A 19,842-nucleotide genomic window follows, 5' to 3' on the forward strand; every position below is an offset into this window, starting at 1 on the left:
GTAGAGGCGGCCTTTTGCAGTAGGATCGGGAAACCTGGCGTTCCTCTGGTTGATAGCCGAGGAGACTCCAAGCTCTGTGCTCTGGAGTCAGTAGAAGGTAGGCCAGGGCGGGCAGGGAAGACCCCCTGCCCCTGTGTTCTTGCACTGCTTTCCTGGCCGGCTCAAGGATGGGACCCAGCGTGAAGCTGCCGGCTTGGAGCTGCTGTCCGCTCTGAGGAGTCCTCATCACAAGACACTCAGGTGATGAGGCTACATCAGTGGGCGTGGACTCTGTGGAACACAGCTCACTGCTGAGCCCGTGGGTCCTTCAGTCGACTTTGCCCGTTGGCTTCCACGGCCGAGCCCGAGGCCGCTCAGTCAGGGGGTCCTGCAGGGGCAGAGGCGGGCCCTGGGCCTCGTCAGCCTGGCTGCACTCGTGATGCTTTTACACAGGTTGAAGGGGACACTGGGGAGTGGTCTGTTGCTCTTTAAGGCTTTTTACTTATTCACGTCTAAAATAATTTCATAAACACACATGCCCAGAGGGACTCCCTGAGACTGTCGGCCGCACACCTGCTCTTGGAGCACATGTCCTAGTCTCTGTCTTCCGCTCCCCTTGCACTGTCCGCCTGGTCAGCTGTCGCCTCTGAGATTAGCATTTCCCAGATAGGTCTGCCTCTGGCCGGCACACTGCTCCTGTGAGAAGGTTTAGTCCCCCCTACCCTGTGTGTCTGTGTGTGCGCGCACCTTCATTCCCCCGACGGCGTCCCCTGTGGCCTCCCGTGCCACATGCTCTGTGGGTCCCGTCGTTCTGATCCTACTGTGAGCTTCCGAGGCCCGTCTGTACCTCCTCACTTCTGCATTCCTTCCTCAAAGACTCAGGCTTTGGCTGTGGAGTCACTTGCTGAGTCATTTGTTGAACGGTTGAATGTTACAGTGTTTTTTTGGTACCATTAATTTTTAAGGATGAAAATGAAGCTGCTGGTGTTTGGGTGATCCCGACTTCAGACCCAGCTGCTAACTTGCGTCCTGCTAAACCTAAAGATTTTTCAGCTTTCATCAACCTGGTGGAATTTTGCAGGTATTTAAAAAATGCTGTTTGTTTAAGAGTGGAAATTATCAATTATTGGCTGTAATATAGGAAAATCACTTACGTAGATATAAGAAATGAAATAGTAGGACTTAAAATGTAAAATTGCTTGTATGAAACTTAAAATATATTTAAATGTAGCAGCTGAGATTTATCTTTTTTTAAAAAAATACATTTAAAAGATCCTCAGGTAGGGAAAACAAGGAATATAGATACACCTGAAAATGATATATAATGGAATCGTAGATTATGATTTTGTTTTGATTATGTCCCTTATAATTTCAAAACTGAATAAAAATAGTATATGATGAGAATTTCTACATTAAGCTTTAAATTTGTTTTTACAGGGAGATTCTTCCTGAGAAACATGTAGAATTTTTTGAGCCATGGGTATGCTCCTTTGCATATGAATTAATTATGCAGTCTACACGGTTGCCATTCATTAGTGGTTTCTACAAATTGCTATCTATTGCTGTGAGAAATGCCAAGAAAATAAAATATTTTGAGGTAAGTGTTTTTTGAAGGACACTGAATATTCCTGTTTTTTTTTTTTTTTTTAAATTAATTAATTTATTTATTTTTAGCTGTGTTGGGTCTTCGTTTCTGTGCAAGGGCTTTCTCTAGTTGCGGCAAGCGGGGGCCACTCTTCATCGCGGTGCCCGGGCCTTTCACTGTCGCGGCCTCTCTTGTTGCGGGGCACAGGCTCCCGACGCGCAGGCTCAGTAGTTGTGACTCACAGGCCTAGTTGCTCCGTGGCATGTGGCATCTTCCCAGACCAGGGCTCGAACCCGTGTCCCCTGCATTGGCAGGCAGATTCTCAACCACTGCGCCACCAGGGAAGCCCCCTGTGTTTCTTAGGTTGCATGAGTGTGTATAAATACCTTCTAAAATACGACATGATAGCATATTGCAGTTTTAAAGTCTACTAATTTTATTATCAGTACTTTGAAAGACTGATAATGTGAGTGGCAGTTGGATGACACTCTTTAAAGTTTAACCAGTAGCATTTTCTGTTCTTATTTACAACACCTGGCTGATGACGTTAGCTCCGCAGGGTTCTGATGGGGTGCTGGGACGGCATCACTACCATCACTCTCGCCCTCTCCAGGCTCACCTCGTCAGAAGCTCTGGGCCGCGGCTCAGCAGCCTGTGCCCAGGCCACCCAGGGGATCTGGTGGCCCGTGAGGTTGGAAAGTAACAGGGTTTGCGTCTGGGGGCTCTGGGCGTGAGCAGTGTCTCAGCCCACAGGCGTGTGCTTCAGAACACTGGGACGGGGAGTGGACTTAGGCCCTGGGTTTTGACCGGCAAGCCACTTCCCACCTCCCACTCGGTTTCTCACTGGCCTCCGCCTGAAATGTCTTCAGGGCTGATTTCACTTCCCCTCTGCATGAGGCCTGAGCAACATGAAAATGGGTTCCCCTCGGAAGGAAGGCTGGGAACTGCCGGATTAGGACACAGGATTACCTGGTTATCATTCACGGAACTAATTCCCTGTTTTATTTGACAGGGTGTTGGCCCGAAGAGTCAGAAACAGTCTCCTGAGGACCCAGAAAAGTCTTTTTGCTTTGCTTTGTTTGCAAAATTTGGTAAAGAGGTAATTTTCAAATGATTTATCCAGTGTTGTCATGGGTTATTTAAAAATGAATGTAAGACATAGAGAATGGACTTGAGGACATGGGGAGGAGGAAGGGTAAGCTGGGATGAAGTGAGAGAGTGGCATGGACGTATATACGCTACCAAATGTAAAATAGCTAGCTAGTGGGAAACAGCCACATAGCACAGGGAGATCAGCTCGGTGCTTTGTGACCACCTAGAGGGGTGGGATAGGGAGGGTGGGAGGGAGATGCAAGAGGGAGGGGATATGGGGATATTTGTATATGTATGGCTGATTCACTTTGTTATACAGCAGAAACTAACACACCATTGTAAAGCAATTATACTGCAATAAAGATGTTAAAAAAAAAATGAATGTATGTTGAAAAAAATCCTAATGATCATAAATGATCTAATTACTTAAAAATGGGCTGCTTAATCCATGTGGGGATTAAGGGGTTAAAATCACTAACAGAGGAAATCTTTGCGCTTCCAGAGTCCCCTGAGGTTTCTTAAAATTGAGTGATGACAACTCAAAGTTAATAGAAGCTTTAGCTCTTCCACATAATGGGAATTGAGTACTCAACAAATGAACTCTTCCTGGAGATCAGTGCTTAATTTTGAAATGAACGCGGCCGTGTCAGATAAAGGCCGCGCGGTCATTTTCCCTGTGTGCGAGCAGGGCATCTCGTAGTGGATTGTGAAATCGGAGGCTCTCTTCAGGTGCGCAGCGCTGATGTTCTTGTCGTCTTTCTTGCTAAGGTGTCAGTTAAAATGAAGCAGTACAAAGATGAACTCCTGGCCTCCTGTGTGACCTTTGTCCTGTCCCTGCCACATGACATCGTCGAACTTGACGTCAGAGCCTACGTGCCTGCCTTGCAGGTGGGTGCGCCGTCCTGAGCGGGCGCGTCTCGGGTGCGGTGCCCCGTTTCCTGGGAAGCATGGCAGTCCCAGCAGGCGCTCAGCCGTCGGACACCCGCTTCATGGCCGGCTGCTGCGCTGAGCGGCTGCGGGGCGGCGCCCTGGCTGGGCCTCTCTGAGGGCCCCTGGGAGTGGGGGGAGGGTGCAGCCCTCCCTGGGCCGCAGGTGTGCAGGGACAGCCCGGGCAGGCCTTCCTGAGCGGGCCTCGGGGTGCCCTTCCCTCCAGCCTGTCTGGTTCCGGCAGAGGAGAGGCTTGCCGTTAGAAACCCTCTTTGAATCTCATATTCCTTGTGTTTCATTGCCTTGTTTGTACTCACATACAGATGGCTTTTAAACTGGGCCTGAGCTATACCCCATTGGCGGAAGTCGGCCTGAACGCCCTAGAAGAATGGTCAGTTTACATCGGCAGACATGTAATTCAGCCCTATTATAAGGACATTTTACCCAGCCTTGATGGATATCTGAAAACTTCAGCCTTATCAGGTAAGGTTTAGAAGAATTTGGACGTGTATCTTAAAATGGCGATGTAATAACTATAACAAGACTACATATTTGCATTTTTGCAACTTCTGAAATTTGAACCCAACATATTCAAAATATGTTTGATTGATATTTTTGTGATCTCCCCAGTTCATTTCAATATAATTGGGACATAAAAATTATAACTGAGGTATTAAACCTACTTTTTATTTTAGTCACTTATATCCTACCAAGATTTATAAAATCTTCAAGGGCAAGAAGTCAGTCTTAAATATCTTGAAGTCCTTATAGATTCTAACATACTGCCTTGCAAAGAAACTTTTGTTTGACAAATCAAACAGGAATTAAAACTATAAGGAAATCCAATAGTAATTTTATATTTTGACCTAATCTCACCTGATTTTTTATTGGTTTTTCAGATATAACTGATTTAGTACTAATGTTAGTTCAGAAGAATTGTCATACAAGAAATAGGTTTGGGAAAAGATTCAAAGAAAAAATTCATCTGGCCAGGCAAAATTTTTTCTTTTTTTTTTTAATGGATTGGAGGTTTTTTAAAAATTAATTTATTTTTGGCTGCATTGGGTCTTCATTGCTGTGTGTGGGCTTTCTCTACTTGCAGAGAGTGGGGGCTACTCTTAGTTGCGGTGCATGGGCTTCTCATCATAGTGGCTTCTCTTGTTGCGGAGCACGGGCTCTAGGCGCGCGGGCTTCAGTAGTTGAGGCTCGCGGGCTCTAGAGCGCAGGCTCAGTAGTTGTGGTGCACGGGCTTAGTTGCTCCGTGGCATGTGGGATCTTCCCGGACCAGGGCTCGAACCCGCGTCCCCTTCGTTGGCAGGCGGATTCTTAACCACTGCGTCACCAGGGAAGTCCCCAGGCCAAAGTTGTACTAGCCAAGAAAAGTAGTATGTAGAATTGAGGGGGGGCAGATTTCCTTGAACCAGAATGGAAATGGACATTGTGATCAGATGAGCAAAAAGAAGGGTTCATGTTGGAGAAGAACCCTGAAATATTGGTAAGAATTGAAATGCCCCTGCCAGCAAAGTAGAAAATCAAGTGTTAATTCGTAAAATTCCATCTACGTAAATCATTATTTTATTGTTCAGCTTAAATACTGTTGGTTTAGAAACCGTAAATGAAAAGTGTGTGACAAATTTCATTTACTGTGTCTGGTTTTTATGACACCTCGATGCATATTCAGAGTTCATAAAGAAAGAGTCACGGTTTTGGGATAAGTATTTAGAGGAAAAAAAAAAGCTAGTTGATGTTTGTATTTTATTTAGGCTTTTCAAATTCACTTCTTATAAGGAGTGCTGCTATTTGAGTAGTTCACTGAAAACACGTGGACATGGTTAAAGGAAATGAATATATCTGTTAGCAGATATCTTTGTGGTCCTTTCATTTGCTTTTATGAATTTAGTTCTGTCAGTTAGCTCATTGAAAAGATTTGTATTTCTTTTCAGTTAATGTGGGACATTACTGTGATCCTTAAAGCAGAGAATTTAGTTATTGATAAATAGTCGTTCTCCAGGTAATTAGAAGATAGGGAAAAGATAGGGAAAAGCAGAGGGTAAGTAAACTAACAACAGAAAATCCATAACCTGAAAGACTATTTTTAGTAATGTTTTATTTGATATGATATTAAACTTCCAGAACAGTTGCATTAATAGTGAAAAGAACTCCTATCTGCTCTTTATGCAGGTTTAGCAGTTAAGTTGTGTCCCGCTTGCTTTGTCACTGTATGTGCTTTCTCTGTGTTGTGCGGTAATATGTGTGTGTGTTTGTACGTGATGTTTTCTCCCGAACCTTGTGTGAGTAAGTTGCAGGCATCACAGACGCGTGTGCCTGAATATTGCGACGTGTGCTTCCTGTGCGTGACCACAGACGGCATCGTCGTGGTCAAGGTCAGGAGGGGTGCCATGAATCCCTCACTCTCCTCCTCTGCAGCCCGTGTGCACATTGCTCGGCTGCCCCATTAACTTCCTTCGTAGCTGTGCTTTCAGCTGGCGTTTCTCCGGGGCCAGAATTCAGTCCGGGCCTTGCATTTAGTTGTCGTGCCTCTGGGCGTCCTTTTGTGCGGGACAGTTCTCACGACGTTGATGTTGTTGAAGGTTGCGGGCCGTGATTTGGGAGGAGGTCCTTCCGGCTGGGCTTGTCTGATGTCCTCTCACGTGAGGGGCCCCCAGGACCGATGGCAGGCGGTGCCATCATGGTCATGCCCATGGGCCTGTGGTTAGCGGGAGCCGCTCTGTCCTCTGACTGCGAGTGGTCTTCCCAGTGAGGTCAGTCCCGTGAGGTCCTCCTCCAGTGGTCGGTGCCGAGGAGGGTGGGCACCGGGGGCCCCCCTGGTGGGGCAGGGTATCCAGGCAGGCGAGGAGGGCGGCATACGGGACGTCAGCCACGTTAACAGTTGGATCAAGGACAATGAGGGGAGAGAGAGAAAGAGCTAAGGGGCCTCGGGGATCGGGCTGGGCGTGAGCTAAGGGCCCTGCCTCCCGTCCCGGGCCTCACTGCTTCTGCACACGTGCACAGGCGCCCGCACACATGTGTGGGTGGGTGAAGTGGAACGTGGAACGTGCACACCTGTTGTCCTTCTGTCCGTTGGAAGGGGCTGCCTGGGGCTGGTGGTACCTTTGTAGCAGCGAGCAAACTAGTCCCCAGGTTGTGGCTTTGGAGAAATGGCTGCTTCCAGCCTGGACAGGCAAAGTACAAGAGGAACCTAGAATATTGTGTTTTCTGAAACATGCAGAAATCAAGGAAGTGTTCAAAGAATGATGGGAAATGTCACGGGCCAACTTGGGATAATCTGAGCATCAAGGCAGATTGTCCCAGAAGGAGATCATGATCCGCTGAATCGTGCAGGACTCTGGCGTGTGTGCAGTCACAAGTCAGCGAGTAAACGGGAAGCCTCACCGTGCGCTTCGTCGCGCTGTGTAAGAAGTCACCACAGGGCCAGCGGCTGGAATGCCATCTGCCGCTGCCCCGCCCTCTGGGTCAGCAGCCCAGGCGGGCTTAGCCGCTCCCCCGCTCGGGGCCAGCTGGGCCGGCCTGGCCCTTCTCCGGGCTCTCCGGGGAGGGCCCTCAGGCTCACGCAGGGTGTCGGCGGTGTCCGAGGCCCCGTTTCCTTGCTGGCTGGTGGTCCCGGCTTGGCCCGCCCCTTGCCTTTGGCCCTCCACCTTCACAGCCAGCGGTGCGCCTTGAATCCTTAGGCTCGGGGTCTGTCCCCCTTCCTTCTGCATCCGCTGGAGGAAACTCTGCTTTCAAGAGGCTCGTGTGATTAGATTAGACCTGCCTTTGTTGTGTAAGGGAACACAGTCACGGGGGTAACACCAGGTAGGGTCATGGGGCTACCTTAAAATCCTGCCTACCTCACCCCACAACGCATGTTACTCACCAAGGGTGCAGATGGCAGCTTTACAGTGGAGACCCTGGCAGACAGTCGTCAGCCTGCTGGCCAGCAGTGGGGCCAGTGGACAGCACGCCTCCTTATGTGCTTTGCGGAGAGCCCAGTGCCGCTCTGTGCCGCTCCTGACAGAGGTGCAAGGCCTGAACCTTTTGCTCAGAGTGCTTCTGATAAGACTCAAGCCTTGCTCCCTTGTGGATTCCACAGAAAGCAAAGAGTAACTTTGCCCGTTACAGACAAAGGCATTGATCAGTAAGGCAGAGAAGCACGTCCTTTAAGACGGAGTGACCTTTGCTAAGAATGTAACTCGTTTCATAGCCTCTTCTCAGACTCAGGTTCCAAGTTTTGTCATGTTCTGGGACCCACTGACACAACTTGAAACAGCGGGTCTCTCGCAGGGAGTCCGTGAGATCCAGTTGTTTTCAGAGGAGTACTAAGATGTCGTGTGTGTTAACATGCGGTCTTCAAATAGATCAGTAGGTCTTTACAAAAGTAGGTTCTGCTTCCAGTATGCTGACTGTTGCTAGTGGTAACCCACAAAAACAAAACTCTGTGAGCTCTTAGTAAGTCCCAGTTGTGGGAAGACGGCCGGACGCCAAGAAGCCGAGACTCGCTGCTTCGTGAGCAGCAGCTCACCCTCCGTGAGAGTCAGAAGCACGCCCTCTTACTCCCACTGCGGCCACGTCCGCTTACCACTCACAGCTCTCTGCCAGACTTCTCGTGGACTGAGAAAACGCGGAGCGGATGGTTTTGAGAAGTGTCTGCTGAGGTCTTGGAGTTTCTCAGGCTCGGAGCTGGTGAGCACACGGGACACCCGCCTGCAGCCGCATCCACCCCACGTGGCACCACGCGCAGCGTGCCTCACCTCCTCACGGCCTAGAAAGCAGGAAACAAAAGCACCCAGACTTAGAAATGATGCTTAGTGGGCAGTCCAGTGGTTAGGACTTGGCGCTTCCACTGCAGGGGGGCCTGGGTTCAATTCCCAGTTGCGGAACTAAGATCCCACCAGCTGCGTGGCATGGCCAAAAAAAAAGAAAGAAAGAAAAAAAAAATGATGCTTAGCAATCAGTGTTTCGGTATTCTGTTTTACTTAGAAATTACGTGGGTATCCAGTGATTATTTACTAATTAACTCAGTCAGTCCAAGGTTTCAAGGCTGCAGATCATAGAAATTATATTCCAGTTGACATGCTACAAAACGTAATTACTGGGGAAGTAAAAAGTTTGTCCAGTGATTCAGTTTAGTTGAACATAAACTTAACTGCATTTATCATGATCTTAAAAGTTATGTAGGGCTGTTTGTGATGAAGAAAAAGTTCTGCAGATGGTTGGTGGTGTTATTTTGTGTGTCTTGTACCATAATAACAATGTAATGAGAGGTGATGTTAGCTTATTGGGTTTGTAAGCCTGAATAAGTATAATAAGTATATAAATAAGTATAGGAAAAACAAACCCAAGTAGAATAAGATGTATGCTTGTATTGTACTTAACTCTGATAGGAAAACACATTTATTTAAACTAAAATCATGAAATTTGTCTCATTTACCAAAGATGTGCCTTAATTTTGTGAATATGGATTTCTGAAATGCTTTTGAGTTAGTGACTATATAGCATTTTTTTAAAGTTTGGCACATTTAAAGCATTATAAGTCCAATTTTTTTATTTTCAGATAATTTTAGGAATATTCATTTTATACAAGCTTATTTATCTGTATAAATAAAAGCAGAGCTCCTTTAAGAGACTTAATAATCTAATTTCTTAATACTTTCCAAATACAGGAGAACAGCACACTCATAAGGAGAAGTCAGGTTGTTCTCAATTCAGGGCTCAGGTGACACACAGACACATGAGGGTTTATGGCTTCAGTTCTGCAGTTTGAGTCATAGACAAAGATAAAACACTTGACCAGTCCACATATCAGAGAGTTGTTTCCCAGTGTACAAAATTCTTAACTAATTTGAGCTCTAAAACATTTTAATAAAGACTAAATAAAAACCAGATCCTCTTTTCATCTGGGGCCACCAGAGGGTAGATTTCTAATATCCACCTGCAGAGGGTCCAAGACCAAAACCCCAGTTCTTAGTGATTGTTCCCACCCGGGGCCTAACTCATGGGGCGTGAGCAAACCTGCACCGCAGACTCACAGATGGGAGGAGAACCAGAGAAACAGCAGAGGGGAGTCAGGCTCTGCCGTCAGCGGGTCTCACTTCAGGGGGCCGGGAGAGGCGTGCTGGGGTTATCGCCCCTGTGAGGGTCCTCCCAGGCTGTCTCAGCACTGGGAGAAGTGAGTGTGACTCCACTGAGAGAAAGTGAGCAGGTGCCAAAGGTTTTGTTAATAAAGGACTAGCAAGACGCTGCCAATGGTTTCTAGAACCTGAACGCAGTCGTGAGAAAACATTGGACAGACCCAGATGGAGGCATCTAATTTTGTAAATGTCCAAGTCAGGAAACTCCAGGACACTGAAGAACTGTTTCACTTAAAGGAGATGAAAAAGACAAGACAACTGAGTGTAACCTGTGGTTCTAAGCTAAGACGTTGTCAGGGCCGACTGGAGCCCGGCTGGGGGGGGAGGGTGAATGTGGGCCACGTCTGCAGCCCAGCCTCCTCCTCTGGGTCGTAGCGTGGCTGTCACGTAGGACAGGGTCCGTTAGGACCCACACCATTCAGGGGTGGTGGCGTCAGATTGGTGCCTTACCATGAAGTGGTTCGGGAGGGGAAGTTTTGTGCTGAACTTGCAAGTTCTGTAGAAGTTTATGATTGTCGAATGGCAGCTGCTTCACAGCTGTTAAGTGCTCCGGATTCCTCAGGGATGCCTCACCGCGATGGCTTTAGTGTCTGTCCACTGGTGATTCTTCTGAGTTGATAATTACTGTAAAAGTGGCACAATGGCGATGTTCCAGCTCCATGGTTCCTTTTATCTAGTTGGCACTCTATGGTGAGAAATAACTTTTTTCACCCATTATTTCTGCCCGTCAGGAGGGACTTGTGGATTCTTAACATTCTCAGTGGGTCCAGCCCTTTCCTGCTCCCACTGATGTCTGCGCTCAGCCTGTCCCAGATGTGACTTGTGTGGGACTCGTGGGAGTGCGCCCCTCCCCGAGCAGTGCCCCCTCCTGGCGCTTCTCACCAGCACAGTCTCCCCAGCCTGGGAGTCAGCCACTTCTCCAAGGAACCGTGTTTCTTTTAGTCAGCAGTGGTATTTAAAACTAAGACAACCACTGTTAATATTGTTGTTCTAGAAATTTCATTTTTAATCGCACTTTAAATTAGGATTTTAATGTCTCTCTATAGCAGTGTAGTGTGTTTTCCCTTGTATTAATTAAATAAATGAATGAGTGCTGTTTAAAATTGACTTTTGTTTACTGTTGATAGATGAGACCAGGAGTAACTGGGAAGTGTCAGCACTCTCTCGGGCCGCCCAGAAAGGATTTACTAGAGATGTGTTAAAGCATCTGAAAAGGACAAAGAACACTTCATCAGTAAGAAATCCCTTGTATTTTCTTTACCTTAAATAACAGAGAGATCAGATTCTAATGCTTGTAAAAAGTAAAAGTCTTCATTTAAAATATTAGTTATTCTTACGTATCAATTAGAGTACAATATAGAAATAATTTCAATATGTATTTAGCAGTAAAAATGTAAACTATGTTAACGGGTTTATTGTCTTGTTTTCTTGTTTGGAATAAGCAATTGCAATAGTGATATTATGGATATGTTAGATTGACTCATTTACTGATTAAATCTGAAATACATATTGTCAAGTTCAGTTCATGGCAGTTTTTATGTTTTTTTTTTCCAGCGATAATTTCTTGAGACCAGTTTTTTTAGATGTGGCACATAATGTAACAGATAAAAATGATGTAAATAGAGAAAATTGAGTTAGTGTAGGGAAAATATTTTTAAGTATGATGTGAAAAAGGAAATTTGAAAAACTTTTAGTATCTAGAACTGATATTGCAAGCTCTAGGGAAAATTCCTCCCATCTCGATATTTTTGACAGCTTTTGATTGGGAGACCTGGATGAAACTAGAAATGGTGTCTAAAGGTTTTAAATTATCTTATCACGTGTAAGTAAAGGAATGTAAAGTTACTTGAGCGTGCCTCTAGTTTTGCACATTTCTTTACAGGCACAGGACCCCGTTTCCCTAGGTGGGCCCTGGGGTCCCCGGGTGCAAGGCCAGAACTATCAATATTTTCACGCGTCGACGTTTGCACTGTGCAGTGGTGGGTGGTGCGTTGGTTGCCTAGCGCTTCCTTCAGCCTCGACCCTTGAGCACACGCTGTGTGCCTCCCCGTGTGCTGGAGCAGGAGGTGCTGGCGGCTGTCCTCAGGGATGCACCGAGCAGCCCTTCCCTTGTGAACGCCGTTGTTGCTGGGATAGACAGCCTGGCCGTTCAGCGGCTGGCAGGCGTTTTCTCCAAGGCGGAGAGCGAGCCTGTCACTTCAAAGAGCACTTTGAGAGTATTTGTTGCCAGTGATTAAATTCTAGCTTTTAAGTGAAAATTAAAATTTTGGAAAACTTGTAACCATCATGAGCTGGGCAGCTTCTCAGTACTTAACGAACGTGAGTTTTTCACATGTACGGTGAAATGCATCAACGTGTGGAAGATCTGCATGACCCAGGGAACCAGTGTTTTCAGATGAACAGTACATTATGTTCCCAGATCAAATCGTGTGTGGGTGAAAATCCACAGAGAGTGAGATCGTGTGTGGGTGAAAATCCACAGAGAGTGAGATAAGCCCGTGGATTTAATGTGGTAGAGACTACATAACCTTCACTGGTGCGGTTTCAGATTCCACCACGTGATTCACCTTTAAGAAACTTCCACGTCAGTTTCGGAGCCGTAACAGAGAAAAACCCCAGTTATCTAGAAAGACTATTAAAATACTCCTCCTTTTCCAGTTACAGCCCAACAACAAGTCTGTCACAAATGTGAAAATGGCAAACAGTACCACTTGCCTGAGGTTGTTTATTTGGAATATATCGTTACTTTTCCTAAAAGTGTATCGTTTGTTAACATGTCATGGGTTTAGTGTTTTTAAATAAAATAACTATTTAAATAATATCTAAGTTTCAACTTATGATAAATACTGGTAAATACGACCCACATAAACAGAAGTTCTTTGGGGAGCCTCAGTATTTTTTAAGGGTGTAAAAGCTCCTGCCAAAACTTTGGAACCGATGGTCTAGGAAATGGACATCTAACTGCAAAATTGGAAGAGATGTGGCTTCTTTTCATGAATTTGCAATAAAATTAACTGCAGTGCCGTGTAGGATATAATGAGCCATTGGAAGCGTCAACAGTGGGGAGGGTGGTAGAGCAGTGTTTCTTTCAGCTCACGACTCTCTCTGATGTTTAACTTGTCACCGTGTTTGCAGCATGAAGCGCTGTCCTTAGAAGAAATACGGGTTCAAGTTGTGCAAGTGCTTGGCCGTCTTGGGGGACAGATCAGCAAACACCTCATAACAGGTGACCTTTCCTTAAAGCACACTAACCGCATGGATGTATTTGGATGCATACAGGTCATGGTGTGTTCTGATATTTGCTCCTATATGTCATTTATGTGTTTTCAGGTAAGAGGATGAACACTCCACTGTGCCCTGCAGCCTGTGGGGTTCTTTGTGCTCATGAGCTGGGATCTGGGGTCTTTTCCTTTCTGAAGCAGAATCTAGCTTGATGCACCTTTATATTAAACATTGTGTCAGGAGTTCAAAGTTATCTTTTTTAACCTGATATCCTTAATACTTGGATAATTTAAGTTGTTTTTGATCGGAATTAGCAATTTTGATTAGTAAGAATTGGTATTTTTACCTTTAAAATTTCATATTAAATGTATTGGTGATTTGGGCATTTCAGAAGTCAGAGCCTCTATTAGGAAAATAAGTGTTATAAAGGAGATACTTAATTAGAGTATTGTGCGTTTATCATTTTTCTGCAGAAGAGTAACTCTTACTGAAATTGGAAATTAAACATTCCAGACTATTAGACTTGTTTAAAAATAGCTTGCTTTTAAGTCAAATTCAGAAACAGTGTGTGGTGGTTTGTACATGCGTGGTAAACAGAGCAGGAGGGGGTGAGCCAGGGGCCGTCCTGGAGCGAGGAGGGACTGACCGAAAGCGCTCTGCATCTCTCTGACAGCAGTGTCCCCCGAGGAGAGGGCCAGGCGCTGTGTGGCCTGGGACAGAGAGAGGAGGCTCGGCTTCGCAGTGCCCTTCGCGGACATGAAGCCCATCATCCACCTGGACCCATTCCTGCCGCGCGTCACAGAGCTGGCACTCTCGGCCGGCGACAGACAAACCAAAGTACTCACTGATCACCCGCTGTGGTTAGACGTGTATTCGTTAGGAAACACGTATTGTGTTTCACGGATTTTGTGTTTTCTCTAGTATAGTAATCAGGAAACTATTCAGTTATCAGAAGTATGTGTCCTTGGAAAATGGAAGTTAAACATAAATTATCTGAATAACAGACGATAACCTGGCAGAACATTAATACACTAGAACTCTTCCTGATAGAAGACAGTACAGAGGGCGTTGAAAAGGGAGTTTTAGTCTGTGCTTGATGATCTCTTCAACCTGGGAGATTAGAAACAGATAATCTCAAGTCTTCATATTAATCTGTACATTTCCAAAATTTGTGCTTTAGAAATGTATTTACTGAAAGTGACAGTTGAAAGTGTGCTAACACATGAAGCAGAGTTCTGTGATACGGCAGCATGGAAATACGTCTTTTACGAATGTCTTAGCCCTGATGTCTAAATCTTTTAAATCTTCACTGTTGGCTCCAGATCAAAGTGAACGGAAGCATGAATTTTATACAACAAGAAGTGCCACTTCCAGTTCATTTATTTTTGGGTGGGATAGTTATCTTCTGCAGAAGTTTTCCTTTTTAAAGGGCTACATTGTGTAGCATTTCAAACTGCTCTTAACCTTTGTTGGACCCCTGGCCTGTTTCAGGTTGCAGCCTGTGAACTTCTGCACAGCATTGTCATGTTTATGCTGGGAAAAGCCACTCAGATGCCTGACAGTGGCCTGGGCCCCCCACCCATGTACCAGCTCTATAAGCGCACTTTTCCTGTGCTGCTTCGACTGGCATGTGATGTAGATCAGGTAAGTGCATGACTTTGAATTTGAAACAGTTACAAAATTTTTTTTAAAAGTCCTGTCTAGTTCAGTGATGGTCAAAGCTCGCTGCACGTTGGGGCCACTCTGGGGTCTTTGAAAACCTGCCACCTGGCTGCTGCCCTTCCGACTCCGGCCTCCTTCCTCAGGGACAGGCCCCAAGGGGTTACGTTAGGGGAGTAATTCATTCAGGCATTACGGGACTAAGTACGAGAGTCTAGCGCCTACGGCTGATTCTGCTACCGGCTCTGCCACGTAGGGCTGAAGAAGAGAGGAGGGGCCGTGGCCAGCAGTCGGGGGCACTTGGAGATGTCAGCAGGTCATCTCTTCCTCGTGGCTTTTTGGACAGGATTCTCCTTTGCTGCTGGGACACGGAAGACATTCAGATTCTTTATTTTATGAAGCTGGCAGAACCCTGATATAAGGGTGCACACATAAAAAAGAAAACTAAATGAAAAACTCACTTATAAATATAGATGGAATATCCTTCAGTATATATGTGAGCGAATACAGTCCAGCAGTGCCTTAAGATGCACCATGATTAAATAGGATTTTGGGGTAAAACTGGAAATTTACCACAGAAATAGGTTTCATAAGCAGCGATTCTCTTCATATAGGCCAAGAAGGTATTTTGTTTTGGTAAATCAGGAATAGTTTAATTTTGTCTTTAAAAAAATGATGAAGAATGTTTACCTGAATATCACAGCCAAATCCTCCCCAGCCATGACGCAGTGATGCTGCCTTGTGCTTCGGCTGAGGTGGGTGCTGGGGTGAGACGTGACGTGGCCTGTTCACAGGCACCTCCAGCCCCGACCCGGAGCAGGGCCTGCGTGTGGAGTGGTTGCTCAGAATGGCTTCCTATGTGTTTAGTAAGTTATTTGCACTGGTTAGCCTCTGGGTCTCTCATCAGGCCATGAGGTCCCTGAGGTCAGGGACGTCGGAGAAAGGAAGGAAAAAAATTATTATTTGGAATACAGTTTTAAAAAAATATGGAAAGCCCAGAGTATCAACTGATAAATCTAAGGATTAATAAAGGAGAAAGCTGATGAATTACAAAATAGAATTCTCATGTATTAGTGTTCTAATATGTCTCATATTCTATTGTAGCATTGACCACTTGGAAAATATGTTTACAACATAACATTCATAACAGCATCAAAAAATGTAATAATAATAAAACGTCTGGGGGAGTTCCCTCGTGGCCTAGTGGATAGGATTCTGGACTTTCACTGCTGTGGCCCAGGTTCAGTCCCTGGTTGGGGAACTGAGATCCCGCGAGGCACATGGCGCAGCGTAAAAAATAAAATGAAGTAAAATAAAACATCTAGGAAAAAACTTTAATATGCCAGGCAAACATATATTTTATGAATATAAAATGAAAGTAATGTGTACCTGAAGTATCAATATTGAGGGAATTCCCTGGCAGGCCAGTGGTTAGGACTTAGTGCTTCCACTGCAGGTAGCCCGAGTTTGATCCCTGGTTGGGGAACTAAGATCCCGCAAGCTGGGCGGCGTGGCCAAAAAAAAAAAAAAGAATCAATATTGAAAAAATTTGAGCTCTTTCCGAATCGTTCAGTAAGTTTGGTATCGTTCCAGCAAAAATCCCGGAATTTCATCTTGAACGTCAAAAGTAATCTGGAAGAATAATTGCTGGAGCCTAACCAAGAAAAATTTTGGCAGGGTCAGGTACTGAAGGGTTTCTTGCCCTAACAGACATTAAGAAGAAGCCACGTTAATCATAATGGGGTTGAACTTGTGCACAGATATGTCAGTGGGACTGTCTGGCAGTCGGCAAGTGGACCCATGTGTACACATAAATATTGTATGTGTGGTAAAATGGGCTTTTTAAGTTAATTAAAAATGGAACATTTAATAAATTCTATTAGAGCATTTGACTAACATATGAGAGGTTAATTTCAAATTAAAAGGATTTAGAAGGAAAAATAAACTCTAGAAATATTATAGAAAAATGTGATGAATTATAGCATGTCTGTGTGTATCTTTGGATTGGGATGGTCTTTTTCATTGGTAAAATATACTAATTAATATAGAAACATATGAAGCTAAAAGTGAACCTCCATGTCATCACCCCTTTCCCACCATTATTCCCCAGGAAAAGCCACTGTATCCTCTGCCGAAAGTTTGGTGAAAATACTCCTAGATCTTTGTAAAACATAGCATACATATAAATTTTATATAAATTTTTATAAGCATACATATAAATCTTGTTTTACAGATAAAAAGTAGGATTATAGCATTCAAAAATGCTTTCTTTTATGTAAAATGTGATTTCTGCTACTTGGGTGGATTTTATCGTTACGTTATAGGTGTCTTTCCATACAGTTTGTGTAGAAAGGGACATTTTCATACAAGGTATTGAAGGGAGATCTGTGGAAGAAAACTGTTAGTGTATTGATAGTTCTGACTTTATAAGTATTTAAAACCACTGAATGGCACAAAACCCACAGTTTTGACATACACATGATGTAGGGAAATTTTTTTTTCCACATTGTGCTGAAGATAATAAGATTTTAAAATGGGCAAATGGATAAAGAAGAAAAATGGGCAGCTCGTGAACAAAGAAGTACATATGGCCAATTAAATATGTTTTAAATATTCAACCTTTTTAGTAAACAAGGAAATTCAAATTAAAATGCTATGGATTGCAGCAGTTGTCAAATATTTTAAAAATTGGCAGTGTTTAGTGCTGCCAAGCTTGTAGAGAAAGGGGCTTGTGAGTCCTGGCAGGTGGGAGTGTGGACAGCAGCCCTTGTCCAGAGAGATGTTCAGAGTGGTTTGTATAAGACAGACATAAACTAGAAATACTGCATTTCTGACAACAGGATTTGGGTAACTGGATCATGGTTTATCCATATATGAGATAGCAGGCATCTAATAAAGATATTGATGTAGCTTATGTATTTACATGGAAAGTATTCAAAATTAAGGGGCAGAAAAGTGGTTACAAAAGTGTATATTTTTACACACGTGTATACACATATTTAAATGTGTATAAATAAAATATACTGAATTAACAGTGGTTTTGAATGTTAACAGTGGTTACCTTTTGGATGTAGGATTATAGTTGGTTTTCTACATTTTCTATAAATGGTGCGTGTGTACATATATATAATTTATGTTCTAAGAATACAAAATAATTCTTTTTGGGGGGGGGGAAAGAAGTGATGCTTTAAGACCAGGTTAAATTTCCAAACCGAAAGGTAAGATTCTTTTACTTTGATTAAGTCTAAAAGTTGCTTCAAAGTTTAGATAAAGATATTTTTTGGAGAAATACCCGGGTGCAAGAGAACTTGTTGTTTAGTCTGAGCCCCAGACATTTCACGTGATTTTTGCTTTTTTTTTAAAAAATTTTAAAATTTTATTTTATTTTTTGGCCGCAGCAAGCGTTGCGGGATCCTAGTTCCCTGACCAGGGATGGAACCCACACCCCGTGCAGTGGAAGCACGCGGTCCCCCAGTGGACTGCCAGGGACATCCCTCACGTGATTTTTGATGTGGTGTCCATACCACGTGCTTTGTTCTTAAGCTGAGTATCAGCGGGGAAGTAGAACTCCGCTAGATTTCTCAGTGCTCCTGTAGGGCCAGCCTTGTGAGACATGAAGATTGGGAATGTTCCCCTTCACTCGGGCTGTGAACATTTACTCTTAATAGAGAATGAGGGTTAGATGCATAACCATTTGTCTCAGGAAATTGCTCTGATCCAAAAGGACAGTAAAACTTCTCTCCAGGCCTGGGAGCCGCCCTGGATTGTAGGAGCCAGACACCCACAGGGCTCTCTGGGCCCTGGAGAGACTGTATTTACATTTGCGAAGGTTAGGGTGAGAACCCGCATCTCCAAGGAGTAAAGACTAGTTTCCCTTCTTTCGGCAGGGCAGCGGAGGGGGAGGGGCGGTGCGTCTTCTCCTCTTGTTCTGTGATATATACAGCCTGGAAGTCTGTGTGCAGAGGACGCTGACCTGGCTTCTGCTTTGTCACCACGGGGGTGTGAACAGAACGCCTTCTGTTCAGCTCAGGCTCCGGTTAGTCAGGATGAACGATAGAAACCGTCACTGTCGACCCTAATTGCCCTCCTCGTTAGAGGAGCAGTAAGTCTTGGGGTGCGTATTTTTCTTTGCCGGACTCTTAGGAAGAAGTTAGACCGTGTTCGTCACAGAATTTAACTAGAGAAGGAAACTAATATAACCACAGCAGTATTATGCTTAATTTTGCTCCTGTCACATAAATAGAACTCTCTCTGATATAAAATTTACATGAAAAAAGTAAATTCTGATGTTATTACTCCTTCAGGTGCCGAGGCAACTGTATGAACCTCTAGTTATGCAGCTGATTCACTGGTTCACCAACAATAAGAAATTTGAGAGTCAGGACACTGTTGCCTTACTAGAAACAATACTGGTGAGTAATGGTTCTTTTCCTGCTGTTCCCATCAGCTGGTTATATGTGATCAATACTCAGAACTTTAAGAAAAGCTACCTGTCAAGGTATCAAAATGTAACATCTAGCTAGATTGGATCATCTTTTTTCTTTTGTTTTGGTGAGATGGCATTTAATGAACAAGGTGCTATGCTTATTAAGTGATACTTTTAAATAGCTACAAGCAAATAGATGTTTTTGTTTTGTTCCTTTTGGGAGGATGGTTATAAATTTGACAAACTTCATCTACATTAAGGCTGTGTGTGTGTGTGTGTGTGTTTGTTGAGGGTGCAAAGGGTGCGTAAGAATGTTCTTGGACTTCTATCAGAGTTGCAGTATCCTCTTTTTTTTTTTTTTTAAACTATGATGTACTAGTTCAGAGTAAAAGGAATTTTTTGAGCTGGTCCTGTTTCCTCCTGCATTCAGATTCAGTAACTCAAAACCCCTAGACATCGCAGTTCACCATTTACATAGAAGTGTCCTGAGACAGTAGAGGTGGAATTGTTAGGTTGGGGTCACTGGCTCACTGCGGGCAGAGGCAGTGAGGTCAGCTAAAGCCTTACTGTCTTTCCACACTGATCTGATTTTAATATTCTGAACTCGTGCAAATAACTACATTTGATTTCTTTAAATATCATCTTAATTGATATTTACCTATTATTTCAACCTATACTTTTGTTTTGGCATATACTGACTTTGGAATCAAAATCCCCAGTTGAGGGACTTCCCTGGTGGCGCAGTGGTTAAGAGTCCGCCTGCCAGTGCAGGGTACACGGGTTCTAAGCCCTGGTCCAGGAAGATCCCACATGCCGCGGAGCGA

The 19,842-nt window shown here is 44.4% G+C and overlaps 1 protein-coding gene across 9 annotated transcripts in view; it reads left to right on the forward strand.

Moving 5' to 3' along the window:
* Nucleotides 1-19,842, forward strand: part of PRKDC (protein kinase, DNA-activated, catalytic subunit) — a 152,211-nt gene that overhangs the window by 26,630 nt on the left and 105,739 nt on the right. For 8 of the 9 annotated variants that reach the window (XR_009498565.1, XM_059902215.1, XM_059902220.1 and 5 more), the window contains exons 17-26: nt 945-1,060; nt 1,417-1,576; nt 2,577-2,663; nt 3,425-3,544; nt 3,907-4,066; nt 10,839-10,945; nt 12,847-12,937; nt 13,607-13,770; nt 14,425-14,577; nt 18,897-19,004. Coding sequence is in view for 8 of the 9 variants with exons in the window: in XM_059902215.1 (XP_059758198.1) it covers nt 945-1,060; nt 1,417-1,576; nt 2,577-2,663; nt 3,425-3,544; nt 3,907-4,066; nt 10,839-10,945; nt 12,847-12,937; nt 13,607-13,770; nt 14,425-14,577; nt 18,897-19,004 (1,266 nt within the window). In the remaining variant the exon portion in view is untranslated. The remainder of the gene's footprint in view (nt 1-944; nt 1,061-1,416; nt 1,577-2,576; nt 2,664-3,424; nt 3,545-3,906; nt 4,067-10,838; nt 10,946-12,846; nt 12,938-13,606; nt 13,771-14,424; nt 14,578-18,896; nt 19,005-19,842) is intronic. The other variant, XM_059902218.1, reaches the window with a different exon arrangement.

Source organism: Balaenoptera ricei, chromosome 17 (genome assembly GCF_028023285.1).
Source record: "Balaenoptera ricei isolate mBalRic1 chromosome 17, mBalRic1.hap2, whole genome shotgun sequence".
NCBI lineage: Eukaryota > Metazoa > Chordata > Mammalia > Artiodactyla > Balaenopteridae > Balaenoptera > Balaenoptera ricei.